Source organism: Protopterus annectens, chromosome 13.part0 (assembly GCF_019279795.1).
Source record: "Protopterus annectens isolate FY-2018-M chromosome 13.part0, PAN1.0, whole genome shotgun sequence".
Taxonomy (NCBI): domain Eukaryota; kingdom Metazoa; phylum Chordata; order Ceratodontiformes; family Protopteridae; genus Protopterus; species Protopterus annectens.
In genome coordinates this window covers 321,096,036-321,117,518 of record NC_056747.1, presented here as the reverse complement: position 1 = coordinate 321,117,518, position 21,483 = coordinate 321,096,036, and the positions used below count along the sequence as shown (strand labels likewise).

General features: G+C 37.9%; 1 protein-coding gene across 2 annotated transcripts in view; it reads right to left on the bottom strand.

Annotated features, from left to right (window-relative positions):
* Positions 1 to 21,483, bottom strand: part of SEMA6B (semaphorin 6B) — a 1,264,941-nt gene that overhangs the window by 33,831 nt on the left and 1,209,627 nt on the right. For both annotated transcript variants that reach the window (XM_044053908.1, XM_044053909.1), the window contains exons 14-16: positions 18,455 to 18,634; positions 14,231 to 14,377; positions 5,289 to 5,366 (exon numbers count right to left, since the gene is read on the bottom strand). In XM_044053908.1, coding sequence (XP_043909843.1) covers positions 5,289 to 5,366; positions 14,231 to 14,377; positions 18,455 to 18,634 — 405 coding nt within the window. The remainder of the gene's footprint in view (positions 1 to 5,288; positions 5,367 to 14,230; positions 14,378 to 18,454; positions 18,635 to 21,483) is intronic.

The following is a 21,483-nucleotide window of genomic DNA, read 5'->3' as shown; positions in this document are numbered from 1 at the left end:
GTCATACAATGGAATAAGGCTGAGCTGGCATTTGCTGGTTTCTGCAAACCTATTTTGTTTTCTAGGAAAGCATCTAGCCTTTCTCACATTATCTTCCTTAATGCTTTTTCTGCTACCAAGGTTCGCAGTGTTGTTAAGACTCCTGAGGATATGCTGCCAAGATGCTGTATTTTGTCATTCATTAACTACCCAAGTTTATTTTCTACAACTTCCATGGGCATGTGGCTGTCACTCTCCCTTCCTTCCTTCTCTTTAAAAACAAGGTAAATTCATTGAAAATCTTTGTTCCATGTTCTTACTTCTCCCCATTAATCTCTGCAGCCTCATTTAGGTATCTAAATAATTCTTCCTTCCCCTTTTTCACACACGCAGCAATATTTGTGTCTAGCTTTATCCTTACCTTTTTTATCACCTTTGTAACACTTTTTATAAGCCTTATTAGACTCTAACTTCTACATGTATCCTTTATTCTTTAACTCATCAAATGCCTTTTTTGCATGGACTGCTTCCCTGACCTCCCTGATAAACAACAACGGTATGTTTAATCTCCCTTCCACATCGTTTCCTACTTCCCTTTTACTGTGGTTGTCTATCTGTACCGCTTTATCTTTATCCAGATACAGTATTTGAGGCCTGCAGTAGGCCTTCCAAAACACTGCACATTATCGTGTACTCTTAACCAGACTAAACTAGATAACTTTTAAGGGCAGGCTGGACTACCTCAGCTTTACACCACTGACAGACTTCTACATGAGCAGAAAACATCCCAGAGAGCAGAGTTACTCTTACATTCCATTGAACAACGTGATGTTACCAAGTGTCTTTCTACTCAAAGTACCTGCTACTAAACACATGATGGGATGCTGACCAGCTTAGAAAGAAAACTTCACACTTACATCAAGACAAATAGCATCTAAAACTACATTTTTATCTGAGCCTAAAACTAAAGAAATAAGTGCCACTATAGTGTAGATGGAATTCAAATAGTACTCATCCAGTAGAACAAAGAAACATCTGCAAAGACATCTGCAAATCTTTACAGCCTTAAAAAAAAAAAAAAAAAAACCTTGTATGTCCAAAATAATTTGACTGTTTAAATATGTGACCCTGCAAAAATATTATACTGACTTGGTAGCCCATATCACAGTATTTGATTGATGTAGCATGACAGCATCTATCTAAAATTTCCTGAAGACCTTCCGATATAGAAGGGCTGTGATGCACTATACCCTTTTAACTAAAAATATCTCTTCAGGTTACACCAGAGTGAGGAAAATGCAATAAGAAAGAAGATGGAGCACCGTTTACCAACTGTTTCCATCTGGGCATGGTCAAAGTAGAAAACAGTGCATGTAAAGCAGGATCAGAGGCTCTGCTAGGAGCAAAACAATGATAACGCAGACAACTTAGCAAACTAAATAAAGGTAAGAATATTCATTCCATAAATGATCCACAATATATATTTTTTCTTAAAATCCAATCTAAAAATATTTTAAGGGTACACTGTGGCAGGAGTGCAAAGAGGCATTCACTGAAACAAACTCTTTGCTACTTTTTGAAAGATTACATAACAGTTTCCTGAAGTAAATGTTACTGTCCTTTTTCTGGTATGCATGAACATAAAACCAAATCACATTTTTGAAATAAATTTCCTAGTAATAAAACATTTTCATAGGTATAAACTACTTTACAGAAAATCTGCCAAAATGGTAACTGCACAACACAGCTGCTTGTTACAATCAAGGATGTTAACTACAAAGCTCTACTCCATCACATTTTGGGCACTTGTACACTCAAAACCCAACACTTGCATTTTCTGTCAGTTAAATTTATCAGTTGGCTGGACAGTGGCACCCTCCCTCACTGAATCTGTAGAATATATATATATATATATATATATATATATATATATATATATATATATATATATATATATATATATATATATATATATATATATATATATATATATATATATATATGTGTGTGTGTGTGTGTGTGTGGGTCAAACATCTCAACCATACAAAATTCCTTGGTTAATATTGGTTTTGAGGACAAAATATTGGGGTGCCACGAATTCCCGATTGGCACCTTTGATTTCTGAATTTCCCAGGTTTTTTATTTATTTTTTTTTGGGGGCAACATCATCATGTGCAGGGCGTTGAACCTCTGCTGTGGTGTGTGTGTGTATGTGAGAGAAATGCCCCACTTAAGAGTGACTGGTGGTTAGGGTTACTCAGACTCAAACCCTGTACCTTGAGTACAAGGAACAAGAGCCTAAATTCTCTACCTCTACCACCACTTGTGCTTCAAGGAGTTAAGTCCATTGTTAGTTCTCAACTGTCCAAAGTTTTACAGAATGTCTGGAATGTTTGGCTCATACTTTTGGTCTGTTCCTCTTAAAACTTGAGGTTTTCTGGCAAATCAGCGAGAAATGAATTCACTAAATAATGATAGCCATTTAAGTTTCAGTCTTCCTATCTTTCAGGAAACCCATTGGTAACACAAAACATTTTAGTATCCCAACTTGTCTACGATTATACAAGCAATGTTTAAAATGTGTCTCTGGTTTTGGGGCTTTGCCCCCCCCCCAATAAATTTTGGCTTTTTCCAGATTTCTTGTGCTGCACAGTTCTTCAGAGGGAGAGAAGTTCAGTGCTGCTGATGCCAAGTCTGTTTCTGTTCATAGCACAACAGGTAGAACACTTGCTTTTGATGCAGAAGGCTGTGGGTTCTACTCCCACAGTATGTAGATGGATTGCTGATACTGTACTGTGTTGTAATTTTAAAGGGAGTGGATGCTGCAGTCCTGAGAATGTCCTCTTTGGCAGAGATACCTAGCAACTATGAAGCTGTTATCAGTTTGCCAACCATTAACTATTGCAATATTATTAGCTTATCATTTTTTAATGTAACATAGGCAATTTATTAGAAGAAAACAAAAAGGAGCGTAACACCATAGACATAAAACTGGAACTTTTAATACAACAAAAACAAGAACAGGATAAGCGCTTTCGGCATGTGCCTTCCTCAGATCCTGAAAACAATTCCTACACACAACTATTTACGAACCAGCTAACCAATCTAGTTAAAAAGCAAATAAGCAATTAAAAAATGAGGCAATGAAACATAGCAACGCTTACTCCCCATTTGCATAGTGCACTTGTAACAAAAACATGTTTTAAAATAACTTAGATCCAAGTTAAAACAAAACTACATTTTGTTAAATACAATCAGCATAGCATATTAAAACTTATAGTAAATAAATAAAACACTGCTGTCATAACCATTGCACAGCTTATGAATCTGTTAAAAACTCAGAACTCATACTGTTAACATAGCAGGTTCACAACCATAATATTAAAGAAGCAATAGTCACTGCCTGATTAAAAAATGAGGCAATGAAACATAGCAATACTTACTCCCCATTTGCATAGTGCACTTGTAACAAAACATGTTTTAAAATAACTTAGATCCAAGCTTAGAACAAAACTACACTTTGTTAAAGACAATCAGCATAGCATGCTAAAACTTATAGTAAATAAATAAAACACTGCTGTCATAACTATTACACAGCTTGTAAATATGTTAAAACTCAGAGCTCGTAATGTTAACATATCAGGTTCACAACCATAATATTAAAGAAGCAACAGTCACAGCTTGATATACAACAAACAAATAACTATTGCATAAAAGTCTGATGAACACTCAGAATTCATACTATGAACAAAATAGACACAAAACTCACCCAAAATAAAAGCATGCATAAACACCTATTCTATAGAAAGTGTACAGAAGGAATATTACAAAGCTGACATCTGTAACAAAGACGGAAAGGAAGTAGAAAATAAAAAATATATATAACAGGCAATTTATTCCTCAAGGGCAATAGGCACTTTATTTGTAGATGAAACAATGAAATATAAAGTTGTTTGCTAGCAGCAACTTCTTCATTAGTTACAAATCTCTTTAATGTGGAATTATTTAGATGACTTTTACTTTTGCAGAGATTGTGCATACTTACTGACACTGGTAGATTGTAGAAGTTTGAGTAGACTTTTATGATGGAAATGTTATGAACTGGGCAGTTTTGTCATTATTAGTTCATGCATTTTGTTTCATTCCTTACTGGAAAACTGCTCAAAATAATAAATTTAAAACGCGCTCTAACAATTGTTAGAATATAATTGAATACAGTCAGGAAGATGTATCAAAGAACACATGTATGTTTCATGTGCAAGGAGCCTATGATTTGAAAACAGCCCTAAGGTTACCTTTATCCGCCACTGGCCAGAAGCATTTTCTTTGAATGTGAGTTTCAATGCTGTTTCAATGACTATGAGTTTCAAGGGCAGAGAAGTTTTAATAGTAAGTCTATTTTCATTGTGAGACTGTATTGCTTTGTTTAGCATATGTCTATTAGTGTTTGTACTATAAAATGTAAAATAAAAGTTTTAAATGAAATCCAAATAATCATTGTAGAAGTAAGGCAGTATGCACATTACAGTGTTTATGGTAAAAGGGGCAAAATAGCCAAGTGATGGGACATTGGAATGGCTGCAGGGAGGGAAAACTGTGTATGGGGAGCCCCATTTGACCATGATTTTATAAGGGTGGAAGGGTGTCAAATTCAAAGTCAGCCCCATGCGGCACAAACTTAGATATGTCACTGATCAGTAGGCCATGGAGAATGACTTTTGGAAGTCCTAGCAAACTATAATATTCTTTTGCTAGGATTAGAATATTGCCTGTAATTAAATGCCCTACTTTTACCACAAAACCCACATACTGCAAGTCACAAAAAACAAAATCCTAACGTTCATCATCTCCCTTCCCAGTGAACATCATTGCTACACATTTAAAAAAAATGGTTACCATTTACTACAGGGTCTGGGACCATATTTTGGTTGTCTGTTCTTCAGTTTGCTTTTGAAAGTTGGTATCCCACAATTCCATTGGAGTGGGTGGGGTTACATAATTATACATGCAATGATTATGTTAATCAGCATACAGATTTGTACCTACTTTTCATGGGCCTTTGTCCGGATTTATGATTTTCCGGGTTGAGAGCTATGGTGTGTGTGTGTTTTCACACACATATACACAAACACACACTGCGCACTGCCATTTTAACACAAGCAGCATGCTTTATTTAATAATATGCTACTGTGTATTTATGTGCACACACACACACACACACACACACACACACACACACACACACACACACACACACACACACACACACACTTAAAAATATGTCACAGTTTTATTTCTCAATAAATTACCTGACTCCAGGTTCCAGTAGCACACAGGTCCCTTCTGCAGTCCAGCCACAATATGGATCTTGGGTTGCAATACAATTCCTGTGGGAAAAAAATCATGTCATCTAAGGAAAGCAAAAGGCTACAAAAGATGAATGACAAAGTAAAAGCCTACATCCACTGCTAGTAAATATGACTGATGTTTATTCAGATGTAAAACCCCAGCATATGTGCTGTTTGTGTGGCAGGTCAGAAGACTGACACAGGAGGAAGGTCTATGTCTGCCTGTAACATGACTACTCAGCAGCCAGCAGGTTACCAACACAACATGATCAAAACACAGGAACTCCCTAATGTTTTTCCCCATTTTCAGAGGATAAATTGGATGGAACTGCTTCACCATATCCCTGGCAGCAGAATAGGTTGCACAGTTAGAAGTCTTTCCATGGTATATCATATTTCTGGTAAGGAGGTACATTTTCCTTGACTGTACCCATGTCCTTAATCCTGGACAGCAGTGTGCACTGGCTAACATGTCACATTAACAACACAAATGTTGTCACATTCAGTCTCTCACAGCTTCACTGCACACTTACAGGCTGATGTTGTGCTTCTGTATCACCGGACCGACACAAGTAGCCCTTTTTGCATTTTCTGGAACAGCAGGAGACCCATCACATAGCAGCATACCTCTCAAACACAGTAATTTAGGCCCTCAGATTCAGCCTTGCTCCTCCTAAATTTATTATCACTCCCCATAAGGTCGGTTCTGTTTATGGGTACATACCTTATTAAACAACTAAACTAAGCCTACACAAAGGCTCAGGGTCAGTTACTATATAGGGCCTACTATATAAAGATCTTCTGTTGTTAAAAACAAATTAATGCTATTTTCACCTTCTATTGTGATTTTTAAAGGCCAATGTTATGATTTTTAATGCTCAGAGGTTGAAGAGTATACCCAACAGTGCAGCTTCTCATGAGTGGACCATTTCCTAGGAATATCATCACTCTAGCCAACAGAAGCATTAATGTTCGCAATGACAACATTTTACTACCCACTGTCCCTCTGATGGACTGACTTAAATAACTGCAGATGGCTAAGGGTGCAGTGCAGGATATAGTCAAACATCAGGTGGGCCAATGTTTTGATCAGAGAAAGGCTGTCCTGTGTGGAATTGTAGATTCACTGAAGTGGATATTTTTGATCATTGAATCACTGGAGAGGCTGGCATCAATTGGTATTGCCTACATGGGATCATCAGCTGCTGATGCTTTTGTGCAGGTAAAGCAGCCCTGTGGTCTGTCCTGACATCTCTCATGCCGCCAGCAACCCATTTCACCTTCTCACTGGTATAATTCCTCCTCCTACTGTGACTTCCTCCATACTTTGTATGTGGCTCAGTACTCCCCATCACCATTTGTCCACCTTCTGTGTGTTTATCTCAGTTTTGTCACTCCATCCTTGTGAGTGCACCGCATGCTTGTTTGTGCATTCTGTTTTGGATTTGTTTGCATACTACCCCATTTGTGCATACTGTTTTGCATTTGTTTGTTTGCATACTACACTACACCCACTTTCTATACCTATTCTGCCTTTGTGTACCATATCTTAATCTCTTCTTTATGCGGATAAATAAAAAGTCCTTGATTCCAAAGAGAAAAATGTACCCTACCTTCTTACCTCTATCCCCTCAACAAATGTACCATATCTTTACTTCCCCACCTACCACTGTCCAATTTGTTCCCCTTGTGCTTTTTCTTCTGCTTAATCTTTCCCCATCCATACTGTCCCATACACCCCTTTCCTCCCCATAATAATAATAATATTTGCCATGTGACTTTTTTTTGGTCGCCTCTTAAACAATATTCATTCAGTGTATTACAAAGAAACAATACAATTTGTAGGGCTTACTGATATGAACTGCTATCTACTGGCTTGGATTGCATATAACTTATGCCATGTTACACTGTACATGTTTTTACTGCTGTGCTCTATTATGTATCTGAAAAGATGCACAGTTAGCTGGAGTTGCTTTGATTTAGTGGAGGCTGGTTTTCAGAAATGAGAAGGGCAGAGTGCTCTGAAGTGCGAGTCTTTGAAATTCATGTTTAACGTATATTTCTCATACTGTATATCATCTCCGTCATGCACAATTCTTTTGCAGCTGTACCGCTTATCTCTATAAAGACCAGTTAACATATGGTAACCTAGGAGCAAGTGAAGCACAGTTCAGTGTTGTGTGTGTAAAGTTCACTGGTGGTGTTGGAGGATCAGAATCACAAACTTAAAAAAAATGCATGTCAGAAGGGGGGTTATTCAGTATGTGCTTCCTGCAGCAAGCAGTGAACTGCAGAGAGAGCATCGGCTCACTGTAAAGTTCACTGATGTTATAGCTGCAGCTGTGCGTGTAGCAAGTATTAGCTTAGATTCTAGCAATTCAAATTATTTATGTATTTATTCGAACAATGTTTTCTCTTGATTAGTCTCACTAGGCAGCAGACTCTGTTGGTCATACTGCGGCAATTCAGTGGTCATTTTTTTTGTTCTAGGGACTAATTACTGGTCACATTACCCACATGTGATAAGGGCCATGTTACTACTGTAAACCTTGGGCCACTTCCAAGAATATCATAAACCTAATGAAAGGATGAAACAATGATTTCTGAAATGTTGTTTTTGATTGAGTTGGTTTTGAAACAGAAACGTGACCCCTACAGTCAACTTTCTGTGCATCATGTAAACAAAATAAGGCAAAATATTTATCTGACACTTTGATTGCATAGTTTGAGCATTTTATACCTGAATTCAGAGGTCAAGTGCATTTCAAGCCTCAACTGTACACAAAAACTGGCCTAATGCACAGCGCTGAAGTTCTATTGCTAACAAAATATTAAGTTAAAAGAATAGATGTTAGTTTAGTGTTTAGTTTAGTGACCTGTTTAACCAGTGCTACACTAATTTTTATCTTTAAAATGACCAGATTAGGTTTTGTTGCAATGGGAGTCTAAGCATGGCACCTTTTATCTTACTTTATCAAAAAGTTTGTTCTCTCATTCTGTTTGCCTTGAAAGTGCTTCTTTCAAACAAATAATATGTCATACAGCACTACTGCCATGTACCGAAGGGATAATGTTATGTATAAAGTGACTGCCAAAGCATATATCAATGTTCAACATAGCCACCAGTATGACATGCCTTGTAGGGAAATATAAGTAAGGCTTACCTTCAGTTGTTTTTCTGTATAGCAATGAGGGATTTTGTGTGCAGCTAACAACCAGTCTGGCATGTTGAATTATAGAGTGTATTTCAGGGGAAGGACTAAATGAGGTCTCAATGGTATAATGACAGCTTATGAGTGACAGAGCTACTGTAAGAACAGCAGGTCTCTAACAGTGAGAACCACTGCTGGATGTATCAAAAACAGCCTGCTTTATTGATTTTTGTGTTGGCTAAGATATCCGTAATTCTCAATGTGCTTTTGGGTCACTTTTAGAGCTTATTCCTAGCTTATTTCAGCACATGTCCAGTATTATTACACGGACACTGACTTGTTCCAAGACAATCTGAGTCAAAATACAGTCCTCAGCACGACTATCTTTCAGGACATGAAAAGGTAATTTTTAACTGTACATGTGTCTTTATTCACTATTAACTATTATATTAGTTCCATCATTACACATTTCCAACGCTCCCTTACTCAACGGTCATGTTGTCTGCTAATAAACCTTAAAAAGCTCTAGGAACACATAATTCAGAGACCCTGTAGAATAGATATGTCGTACAGTGTTACGCTAACTCCAAATTTCTAGCAATAGGGTGATAATTGTCTTCTGTGACAGTCTCGTCAAACATTTTAGGCATGGCCCCGCTTCTCTCATCTTCTACTGACAACATTGAACCTTATCAAAGTTTATGTCACACTATCTCACAATCTGCTTATCCAGGCTTAATTAAATGCTCATTTTATCATATGACCTTGAAGACTAAAAACTACCCTCTAGATTCAGTGAAGAGGCAAACTAGCCTTAAGAAACACATGACATTTGTTATAGATACAAGGAAGGATAATGAAGACGTTAGTCACAAAAAGGGACAAACATATGCTTAATCTGGCAGCAAAAATAAATTGACAAGTCAGGCTTTCCATTACTAAATCACCTCAAACAAAAATGGCTTTTAATCAAGTGTTAATCGATTTTATTAAAGTAAAAGTCACTGACTTAAGCACTATATCCCAGAAATTAAAACTATTTTCAAACATTTTATTACCACAGTTTTCCATGAAGACCTTATAATTTTTATATATCATGACACTTATGTGAATGACATAAGTTGTGACTGAGTCATGACTGAAAAGGATCAATAAACTGGCTCACGTACATGGTTAAATAATAAAGAATAACAAATGCCAGATCACTGCTCACTTACTCGAGCTATAATGCCACAATCCACAAGCCCGACAAGTTTGGTGCACCATGTAGAATTAAACATGTTCCTAATAATAAAATAGGGTTCCAGGGCAGTAAATATTGTGGGAAGAAATAGCCAGGGAATTGTTATAACTAGGCTTGTATAGGCCCTAGGGCCGATAGCTCAGTACCAACCTATGAGAGGTATTATGAGCAATTTCTTAATCTCATCTTACAGGTTTATGCCTGTATTTAACTGATTTAATTAAAGGATAACCACACCCAAAAGCTGGAAAATATTGTTTTCAATGCATCTTCATATTCTGTGCAGTTTAAATGCCTCTGAGTAAATATGAGTGGTTGTTTAAAGTATTACACCCTAAAATCCCTACATGGGTGCTGGTATGATGGCATGATCTAGATTTTTTTTGGCAACTTGTTAGCATCCCACAATGCACTGTACACCCACAGAATATTGTTTTGGGTATATAGAACTGTTTCAATGGTCTTTTTTCTCTCTTCACTTAAAAAAGGAGTACAGAGAGCTCCAGTTTTCTTAACAGTCAGTGGGAACAACATCCTTTGTTAAGTTCAGTGACTATCTTTAGCCAAGTAGGTAGACTGATAAGAGTGAAGTTTGACACTAAATGTCTTGACATTTTACCCAATATCAAATGATTTACCTTGCATACAATACAAGCCAATATGGTTTATTTGCTTTAGACTCTATAACTGTAACCTGCATCTCATATGGAGTTCTTTAGGCTGTTATGCTTATTGGCAGTCATGTATAACCGGGACAGATTACTTCTGACATGTATTTCAAAGACTTTTGAGAAGACTGCATAAATCAACCTGATAGTGGGCCTACTATTGAAAACATTTCAATAAACTAAGCAAAACAATACAGAAACCTTTGTTTCTATTTTTAGTCATTTAATTGTTATAGAGGTATTCATTTTGTTAGAGAGCTGTGATAATGTTACTGTCACACCAGTGCAATACCAAACAAAACAAGAATAAATAAATTCATTCCACAGATTCTGACCCCATCAACAGCTGTAAAGAAAAACATTACAGTAATGCCTGAGTTTTTCATGAAATTTTAGTGCAAACCTAAATTTAGTCATAATTATGGAGATGTAATTTATCTTTACATCAATAGAATTTTATACAGAGGACCAGGGATATGTAACACACTTAATTTTGTTGACCTTAGTACTTCGGTAAAATTACAGAATATATACAGCAGAGAAAATGACAAGTTCTTCCCTATATTCCGCTATTAAATGCCATGCATATTAAATTCATGACTGTAACAGGAACTCATCTGTCAGAACAGCCCAAAAGTTCACAATACACTTCTGGGCGCTGCTGACAGGTGAAACAGGAACATTATGATAATACCCCTCTGTCTGCAAATTGGTCACATCTGTCTCCATTTCAAATATGTTTTAATGCTACATTAAATGTCACTGCAAAAATCTACATTTGACACACATGGAATCTTTTGAAATGGCTATGTAAGGCATACTAAATATTACATTATCGGCAAAATACTTGGTGGCAAAAATTATTTCTTAATGCAGTTTTAATTCATCATCATCCACTGCTCACTGTTCCTTTCAGCCTTTGCTTCTGCCCTCAGTTTTGCATTACATTTACTTCCTAACTCTTCTCTTAAATTACAGAACAACTTTCATCTGTTATTTGCAGCTATTTAAAGAGCAGAACTCCTAGTTTCTAAACAGTAACTGTTGTACAGTTTTTAGATTTGTGTGCACTGTTCACGTGTGTTCATCTTCTCAAACAGATATGCAGTATTGTGATTTGTGCACCTAGTTTTTGTATGCTCATTTACAAAACCAGATATAGTACACAAAATGTATTGTGGTTTGTCTAAATCTTTGGGCTCTCGCATGCCTTTGCCAGAAAAGTTGTTTCTTGAAATGAAATTGCTGTTTCAAGGCAGTTTAGCAAAGAGTGGCCATTTTCATTTCAGTGAAGCAGAAAGCTGACATTATTGCCTCATATTTCATTTAAAAACAATACACCTTGGCACATTAATTCAAAGAACTACCCCATGGCTATCACATTAAATTGTAGGTGCTAGGATTCAAACTCTGGTCTCCCAGGTGGAGTTCACTGGCACTTCATTATCTTATCTATCATCTTCATATTACCTAACTATCTATATTATTATTAATACCTAAGTTATTCTAGATGCCTGTCCAGTGTCCATGATAATGGTTTGAACAATCCTCTCTATGCTCAAACTATGTGATTTAAAGAATGGACAGCCAGGGCAAGTTCTATATTTTTAGAGTAAAAGTAGGTTTATATCTATAACATTTTAAAACTGAAAATCCTTTTGGTTTTAGACTAATTCCCATGAAAGTAAAACTGTACCACTGCAGTACTTGCTTTGATTCTTAATGGCAGTCTGTGTGTAGTTTGCATGATGTCCTCATATTTTTGTGGGTTTTCATCAAGTTGGTAAGTTTTGTCTCACATGTCAAAGACATGCTGGCTGCTGGACAGGCAGAACTAAAATGGCCCTATGTGTGTATGTGTGTGTGCTTGAGTGCATGCATGTGTGTGTCTGTGTGTATATGCATACTTGTATGTGTCTATATACATGTGCATGGCTGCAGTAACTTGCACACAAATGTGCATACCATTTAATGGAAAGCTGGTTCATTCAGGGTTAGTTTCTACATTGTGCCTTGTGCTTGCCTGTATATGGTCCAGCTCTCAGGACCATGAAATGGATAATGTCTGCACAGAAAATTAATGGACAGCTGATTCCCCACACCATGAAGAGAATAACATTTACAGTACTACAGTTTTTAATTGCTAATTCAATTAACCAGTTACCCATTGGATGCCTGGATGTTTTGTATACTGTGAATTCATACTAATCAGTGCACAATCAATAACCAAGTTATGTACCTGCACGTTCAGAGAGATTCCCTACCACTACAATGCAATTAAATAAGAGTAATAAACTACTAAATTGTGATTACCAGAGGCTACTACTGGCAATAATGCATACATTTGTTGATGTCATTAAAACTTGAGCATGTATGCAAGGGATGGGGATGGAATGCTACATAAAGTTCAAAGTGTTTTGTGAAAACAAACTCATATGCAAGGTGGGTATTACTTTTACACATTACAAATAAAGGCTGTTAGAGTATAAGTGCTGGTTGCAAGACTGACTATTTTCCACACTTACAGATAAATGTTTATTTATTATTATTTAGTTAGAGCATCTTCTGTGTGGCGACATGCGTGAATGGGCGTTCCTTCGTTGAAGGTTGTGCGTTAGGCCTGGCAAGCCAGCACGTCAAAATCTACTGCCAATCATTAGCGGACCGGAGTTCCCCAGTGACGACCCCTAACGGGGAAAAGCCGAAAGAAACAAACAAAATTATATCTGGCTGTGATATTTATTTGGTTAAATAATTTGATACAGATGGCACGTTCAAGTGGATAAAGGCACAGTGGCTATGATGTCACAATCCATAAACTAAAGGTTTCATGGCTTTACTGATAGCTTCAGTGGACTTCTCTCACCAGTTCAGGAAGTATTAAATGCAGGTACCTCCCTTGATTTGTTCTTCAGGAAGCCTAGACCCTTCAGTAATCACCAGTTGAGAACAATGCTCAGCCTAAATCATATAAGAAATAGCTTACAAATTAAAAACCATATCGGGCAGCCCACTGTAAATAATGTTAGTCTCTGATTTTAATAGCACAACAGTAACAGAGTAATTTAGAAAGAAAACCACTAGAAAATGCATGGAGAAAATTGTTCAGCTGTTTGCTACATCACAACAATGTATTAAACCCTATTTTTATGCTAAATAGGTTATTCCTTTGATTTGTGTGTTACAAATCTGCACACAATGTCCTGATGAAAAAGTCCATTAAAGGACTTGCTGAAATATGTCTTTTTTTCTCAACAATTGGTGACTATTGTTTTTATGCACCTGTTCCATCTCAAGCTAGTTAACCATTTGATTACCGACTATTTTACACTGTCCTGAGCCAAGAAATAAAAGGACAGATATTTCAGCTTAAGGATTCATCCCATAAATTAATTACCGTATATATTCAATGCATTTCGCTTTAGCAGGAAAAAAAGTCTCCCACGGTAGGCACTTAAGTGTTTGCACTTTAACCAGTCCATCATGACTGAGGAGAAAGATTGTAGAATACAGATGCAATCAAAACATTAATTTTAAGAACTGATTTTTCATTTTCTTAACTTACATTACATATCAGTAAATGGACAACGTTATTGTTTAGCAGAATAAATACATACATAGTAATAAAGTGGAAGAAAACTGTACAATGAAGAGTCTTTGAAGGCTACTGGATGAAAAATTTGAAACTCTGGGCAAAGTCAACCCGTTCTCATACTGTCGCACACGCATTCTCTCAGTGTCACAAAAGAAAACACACACACACACACACACACACACACACACACACACACACACACACACACACACACACACACACACACACACACACACGGGACTTACTTCATGCATGCAGCATGCTGCTGGCAGCGGGCCACAGGAACCCTGACAACGCATGTGGAGAAGGCAACAAGTAAAGAGTTTGTAGTCTTGTCAAGGTCCAGTTCAATCATATTTCTGTCCTCATCAGCTTCCCCTTCCTTGCTACACCTACAATTATCCATGGGGGAAAGAAAAACAAACACTCATGAAAAGAACAGCTTTATAATGCAACACATTTTTCATAAATCAGATATTTTAAATTAAGTGATTTAGTCCATCATATGGGCTGTCATACGTAGTGCTTCATTTCATGTCATATGTAGTCCTGGCAAGTGTGAGAAAAGAAAACATCTTCTATTGCCTATTAATCTTATTGCAACTTTAGCCATAATATCCTAAACAAAGGGCAGTGATGTAACAAGCAACAGCTAAGTACCAAACAGGAGGGTCATACTGACGATCCTGGTAAAAATAACTTCAGCATTATCAAAATCTAAATTAGATTAGCAGCAACAGAGGATATTAAAGAAAATAAATAACTGGAGAACATTTGATAAAAACTGTAGCACTCTGAGCCTTTTATATTATATACAGCATAATAGTCAACATATGAAATGCATCTTTTATTATGATGTCAATTCAAAACTCAGAAATGTTATTCCTTTTAAATGTGCTGTCACACTTATAACTTTTTTTGTTTTCCATTGCCCTTGAATGGGAAACATGGTAGCAACTACTGATAAGAATGGTCCTTAAAAATAAATGACAAAATAAAAAATCTGGACCCTGTGTTGCATGGCAATGTTTTATTTAGTAATATAGTTACACCAAGTGACACTGAACAAGGCAAAAAACAGGGAATAAAAAGAGTTTGAAATAGATGATTATAGTATATGTCACAGGGAACAGTAAAAGCAGATAGCAAATTTCACTTCATGGCAAGTAATTTGAAATAAGAGTCCCACATATACTTGAAATACAAAACAAATGGCTCCTTATAATACAATTTATGTATTTTATTGAAATGGTACATATTCTTGAAAAATGCCGAAAATCAGGCAGTCTGTCATTCACAGACATCTCTGATGCTCTCTGTATTTACAGACATAGTGTAAACAGAATTATTCAACAATGATTAAGGCTCTGAGTTGTTAATTAGCTGCTTCATGTAATCCAAGGTACAGGGTTTGATTCTTTCCCTCCTCCATTTGTCTACTGTGTGACTCTGAGCAAGTCACTTAACTAGACAGTGCTCCCAGGTCACACTACAAAATGGGACTGCGCTCCCAGGTCACACTGGCAAATGGACACAGTGATCCCAGGTCACATTGGAAAATGGGTACAGGTGTTCTCTGAGCTTATCCAATTAGCAAATGTGTAAATGAATGAAAATGTAAACAAGAACTGTACATTTTATAATGAATCATTGCGAAATAAGCAGCCAGTGGTGGCAGGTCAAAGTGGCAAAGACACCTGTCACATGAATCTGCAATCTCCCAAACATACCACATTATTTTTGCTGTTAAACATTTCTTGTAAATGCTTAGGTGAGTTGTGCAGGATGGTGTCCATTGCTCACATGAGAGCAAACTTCCTGGACTCACTGTTATTGAATGCTATATGGGGTACTTGATAGAGAGCTGAAACCTCATCTCGGAGTCATGACGCTGCTAACCCCATTTTTACCTATGGCAGACTGACTCTCTTGACCAACACTAATTTAACACTTTTAGATAAGCTAAACTCTGCTGTCAACTCAGCTGCTTGTGAAATATGACTACTGTGTGACTGACCAATCAGTTAACCAGACAGTGCTCTCTGGATGTCCCTGAAAAGGGACACGTGTCCAGTGGGCTTACCTGGTCAACAAATAAATAAAAAGAACACTGGCCAGTTTACACTTCTCTGTGAAGCCCAAATGTGTTATGCTAGTGTCTTTTCCTTGGCATCCTGAAGGACATTCTCTAGTTACCTTTACTCGCTGTTCAAGCTGCCATATTTCACACCCCAGACCATGATTTCATCTACTTACATGCTGTGCTTCTCTTGTTGTACCCAGCCACTTTCGGGAAGATAAGGCAACCTTTTGATACAAACAATGCTGCCATACAGATGAGGTTTCAGATCCCAGAGATAGTATTTACATGAGGACAGAAATCATCACTTGAAAGATGTGGGAAATTTATCCCATCAGCATGAAGACGACCACAGGAATGAAGACCATAAAATCACTGCACCTCACAATTTAGAGATGCCTATCCCCTCCAAATTCACATTAAACTAACAGATTTAGCGTTGTCGCTTCACAGTAAGACGTTGTCCGGTTTAATTCTCAGCTAGAGCGTCTTCTCCATGGAGACATGTGTGAATGTGCATACCTTCGTTGAAGGTTGTGCATCAGGCCTGGCAAGCCGGTACGTAAAAATCAACTGCCAATCATTAGCGGATCGGAGTTCCGCTATGGTGACCCCTAACCGGGAAAAGCCGAAAGACAAACAAATTTAAGAAAGCATCTGTATTTAAAGGAAGAGATTATATTACTTGTCTGCCAGTGCAGATCTCATGTACTTCCACACAGTAACAGAATGTGCAGTCCTTGCAAATATGCACTATTATATCCTACTTTATGAGATTATTGTAGGGCATGCATAGAGACACCATAGGATCAATTTGCATAAGCTGTTCTCCCTTTCATCTTCAGGGAAAGAGACCTGCCACTGAAGTTTTAATGCTCACACAACTTCAGAAAAGGGGGTCTGTCACTCACAAAATAAACATACTCTGCTCCTTCAAAGCAGAGCAGCCAGTAACTCTATAATCCTTTTCTACCTAGACAAACTTTAAGAAACTTTTATCTGCTTTCACATCTGTTTAACAATTTCAACACTGGAGTGTCCTTATCTATTAATTTGCTTAAACCCTCTAGGGTATATACTTCTTCAGTCCATTTACCTGGTAACACTGAAGTAGTTAAATGACTTATTCAGAGTCACAAATTATCCATGTTGTGGGACACACAGCCAACCTGTTAGATATAGGAAACCCATTCTCAGTTTATTACTCTAACCTTTGAGATATTTCATAAAACTAATACAGTCTTTACTGACTAGATGGCATGGGAGAAATTACAAGTGGCTAGTCTTTCCAAAATTTTAAAAACTGCCATCTCTTTTAAATAAAAAAAAGATGTACTATAGTGTGCTATGGTATGGAAATTCACATCATGTTTGCTTCTAGGCAATAACCAGCACAAAAATGATGGGAGAGAGGACTACAATAATTTTATTATACTAACCACTCTTTATACAAATGCCTTCAGTAAGCATACTGGCATTACAGTAGGCATCAAATGAGGACTCAAGAGTCGGTTGCAGGAAATGCTGGGGGGAGGGGTGATGTTAGTTAATGACTGTACAGTGTAAAATGACCATCAACATAGGAAGCAGGAGGGCAAATTGCAGGGAAATGCCTGCTTTGATGTATATTTGGGAACAAAGTTTGTCCCTTCAACAGTGGAAAATAAAAAAAAAAAAATTCTGAATGAGCAACCTGACTTCCAGTTCCACCTACTCCTTGTTAAATAAATAACTACAGTTAGTGAAAAAGCTATAACTAGCAAATGATTGAATATAACATCCAGCAGGCATCGACACCGCAAAGCTCTACTGCCAATCATGAGCGGACAGGTGATCCGCTGTGGCGACCCCTAACTGGGAAAAGCTGAAAGAAGAAGAAGAAGACTCTTTGGGTAAAGATTAAAAAATACAGACGTGTGCCAACATAACTTGCAGGAGAATGGCTCATGTAGCATAATTAAAACCTAATTTGGCACTGAGAAGAGGTTCTGATGTCTCAGGCAAGCATTTTTAATCTACACCAGCAAGCAGTTACTATGACTGCAAACCATCAGATAAAATGATTTGGATGGCTTTGTGATAGTGCGTTTTGTTTCAGGTGCTTTCAGTATGGCAGAATTCTGAGCTGTTAGTCATAAACTGGAGCTGAGGAGAGAACAGATGAGGATAACATTCTTCTCGTAAGCAAACCTGTAAAAGCCACAAAAGAGTCAGGGGAAGTGTAACTTTCAAACCGGCTAAGAAATCATCATGCCTTTTTCTTGCATTTAAACAAAACATATCCTGACACGAGATTACCTGGGAGTTCCACATAGTTCTGCATTTACAAGCTGACAGAGAATTCAAACCTATGGATAACACGAAGGACAAACTCTGGAGCTATGCTTACTTCACTGCAGAGAAGGCTGAAAACTCCTCCAGCAGAACACTCTGGCTAGCAGGGGCACGACTAAAGTTAGGCTTCACCAGGAATTTCAGGATAGTGCCATTATCGGATCCCAAGAAAATGACAGTGTAGTTCCAATAAGGTCCAGCTTCAGTGTCCACCACTATTTTATTCAACTGATACCTGAAAAAAAGATGGGGACATATTAATAGTGAGAAAAAAATGATTTGGGAGCTGATCACTGTCTCTCTTTCTATATATATATATCCACGTTAGTTGTACCTACTCAGAGGTGTCTTTCATATGAACACTCTAAACAGATTTTTTTAGTTACCTAGCATATAGAGCTGTAGAAGTACAATACTGCTTAATGTAATTACTTATTCAACTAATTTATTGGTTAATTTGATTAACTGTGCTACTAACAGATAACCATGTAAGTAGAGTGGCCAAAAGGACCTTTATCAGGCATGCATAAGTTCAGAATCAGAGACAAACACAACTGTGCAGTGAATATTCATACATAATGTTCATTCGGTAACAGTTTCACACAATTCATTAATTCATCATTCATTCTCTGAATGCATGTTTAATTTATTTCAGGGTAAAGAGAAGCTTAGCCCATCTTGGCGTTCAGTGGGCACAAGGCAGAAAGAAACTAGTCCAAGATGGAGTGTCAACACATTACTCGACACACACAAACACACACACACACACACACACACACACACACACACACACACACACACGCACACACGCACATAACAGCCAATTTGAAGTATCACTTAATCACACATCTTAGGACTGGAATTCATACACAATGCACAGCAATGCACTAATCATAGGCTGGGATTCATATACAATGCACAGCACTGTACTAATCATAGGGGTGTGATTCATACACAGTGCACAGCACTGCACTAATCATAGGGCTGGGATTCATACACAATGCACAGCACTACACTAATCATAGGGCTGGGCTTCATACATAATGCAAGGCACTGCACTAATCATAGGTCTGGGCTTCATACACAATGTATAGCACTGCACTAATCACAGGGCTGGGCTTCATACACAATGTACAGCACTTCACTAATCATAGGGCTGGGCTTCATACATAATGCAAGGCACTGCAATAATCATAGGGCTGGGATTCATACACAATGCACAGCACTGCACTAATCATAGGGCTGGGATTCATATACAGTGCACAGCACTGCACTAATCACAGGGCTGGGATTCATACACATTGCACAGCACTGCACTAATCATAGGGCTGGGATTCATATACAGTGCACAGCACTGCACTAATCACAGGGCTGGGATTCATACACATTGCACAGCACTGCACTAATCATAGGGCTGGGATTCATACACAATGTACAGCACTGCACTAATCATAGGGCTGGGATTCATACACAATGCACAGCACTGCACTAATCATAGGGCTGGGATTCATATACAGTGCACAGCACTGCACTAATCACAGGGCTGGGATTCATACACATTGCACAGCACTGCACTAATCATAGGGCTGGGATTCATACACAATGTACAGCACTGCACTAATCATAGGGCTGGGATTCATATACAGTGCACAGCACTGCACTAATCATAGGGCTGGGATTCATATACAGTGCACAGCACTGCACTAATCACAGGGCTGGGATTCATATACATTGCACAGCACTGCACTAATCATAGGGCTGGGATTCATACACAATATACAGCACTGCACTAATCATAGGGCTGGAATTCATACACAATGCACAGCACTGCACTAATCACAGGGCTGGGATTCATACACAATGTACAGCACTGCACTAATCATAGGGCTGGGATTCATACACAATGCTCAGCACTGCACTAATCATAGGGCTGGGAATCATACACAATGCACAGCACTGCACTAATCATAGGGCTGGGATTCATATACAGTGCACAGCACTGCACTAATCACAGGGCTGGGATTCATACACATTGCACAGCACTGCACTAATCATAGGGCTGGGATTCATACACAATGTACAGCACTGCACTAATCATAGGGCTGGAATTCATACACAATGCTCAGCACTGCACTAATCATAGGGCTGGGATTCATATACAGTGCACAGCACTGCACTAACCATAGCCCATGCAAAGGGTTGGGGGATTCAAAGACAATGGGCTTGATTCCAAAAGACTTGCTCTCAAGTGACTTACTCTGGTGCAGTACACAGAAGTAAAGTCACTTACACTGAGAGTAGGTGTTTTGGAATTTGAACTCTGGAGTAAACCTGTTTACAGACAGGCCTTACACCATTAAGCCACTTACACTGAGAGTAGGTGTTTTGGAATTTGAACTCTGGAGTAAACCTGTTTACAGATAGGCCTTACACCAATTAAGTCACTTACACTGAGAGTAGGTGTTTTGGAATTTTTAACCCTGGAGTAAACCTGTTTACAGACAGGCCTTATACCAATTAAGTCACTTACACTGAGAGTAGGCGTTTTGGAATTTGAACTCTGGAGTAAACCTGTTTACAGACAGGTCTTACACCAATTAAGTCACTTACACTGAGAGCAAGCCTTTTGGAATCAAGGCAGACTTACACTGGAATAAATTGCTTGCACTGAAAGCAACTCTTTGGAAACTGGCCCAATACGTAATGCATATTTTCAAAGCTTTGAGTAACCTTCTGAAGGCAACTCCTGAATATTAGCACAGTGCCGTCTATGAATCCTAGCCTTTGAGCTTATATTCTTGGCAACATAATCACAAGAACAAAATCTACAAGTCATCAAAGACAATACGAGCAGAAATTTACATGTCATTAAATTACACATAAACTGTAAGTGGGAGAGGGCATCATAAACGTACTGCCCAAACTCTCTTCAGCCATGATCTCTGAAATGTTTGCAGGTATCAGTATTGGGATGGTGGTTATGAAGCTTAGTTTTGTAAAGTCCCCACTAGGAGATGTTTCTAATAATTTGTGGCAGTATGTTTCAAACTCTTGGGCCAGTTTTTGAAAAGGCTCTTTCACTGC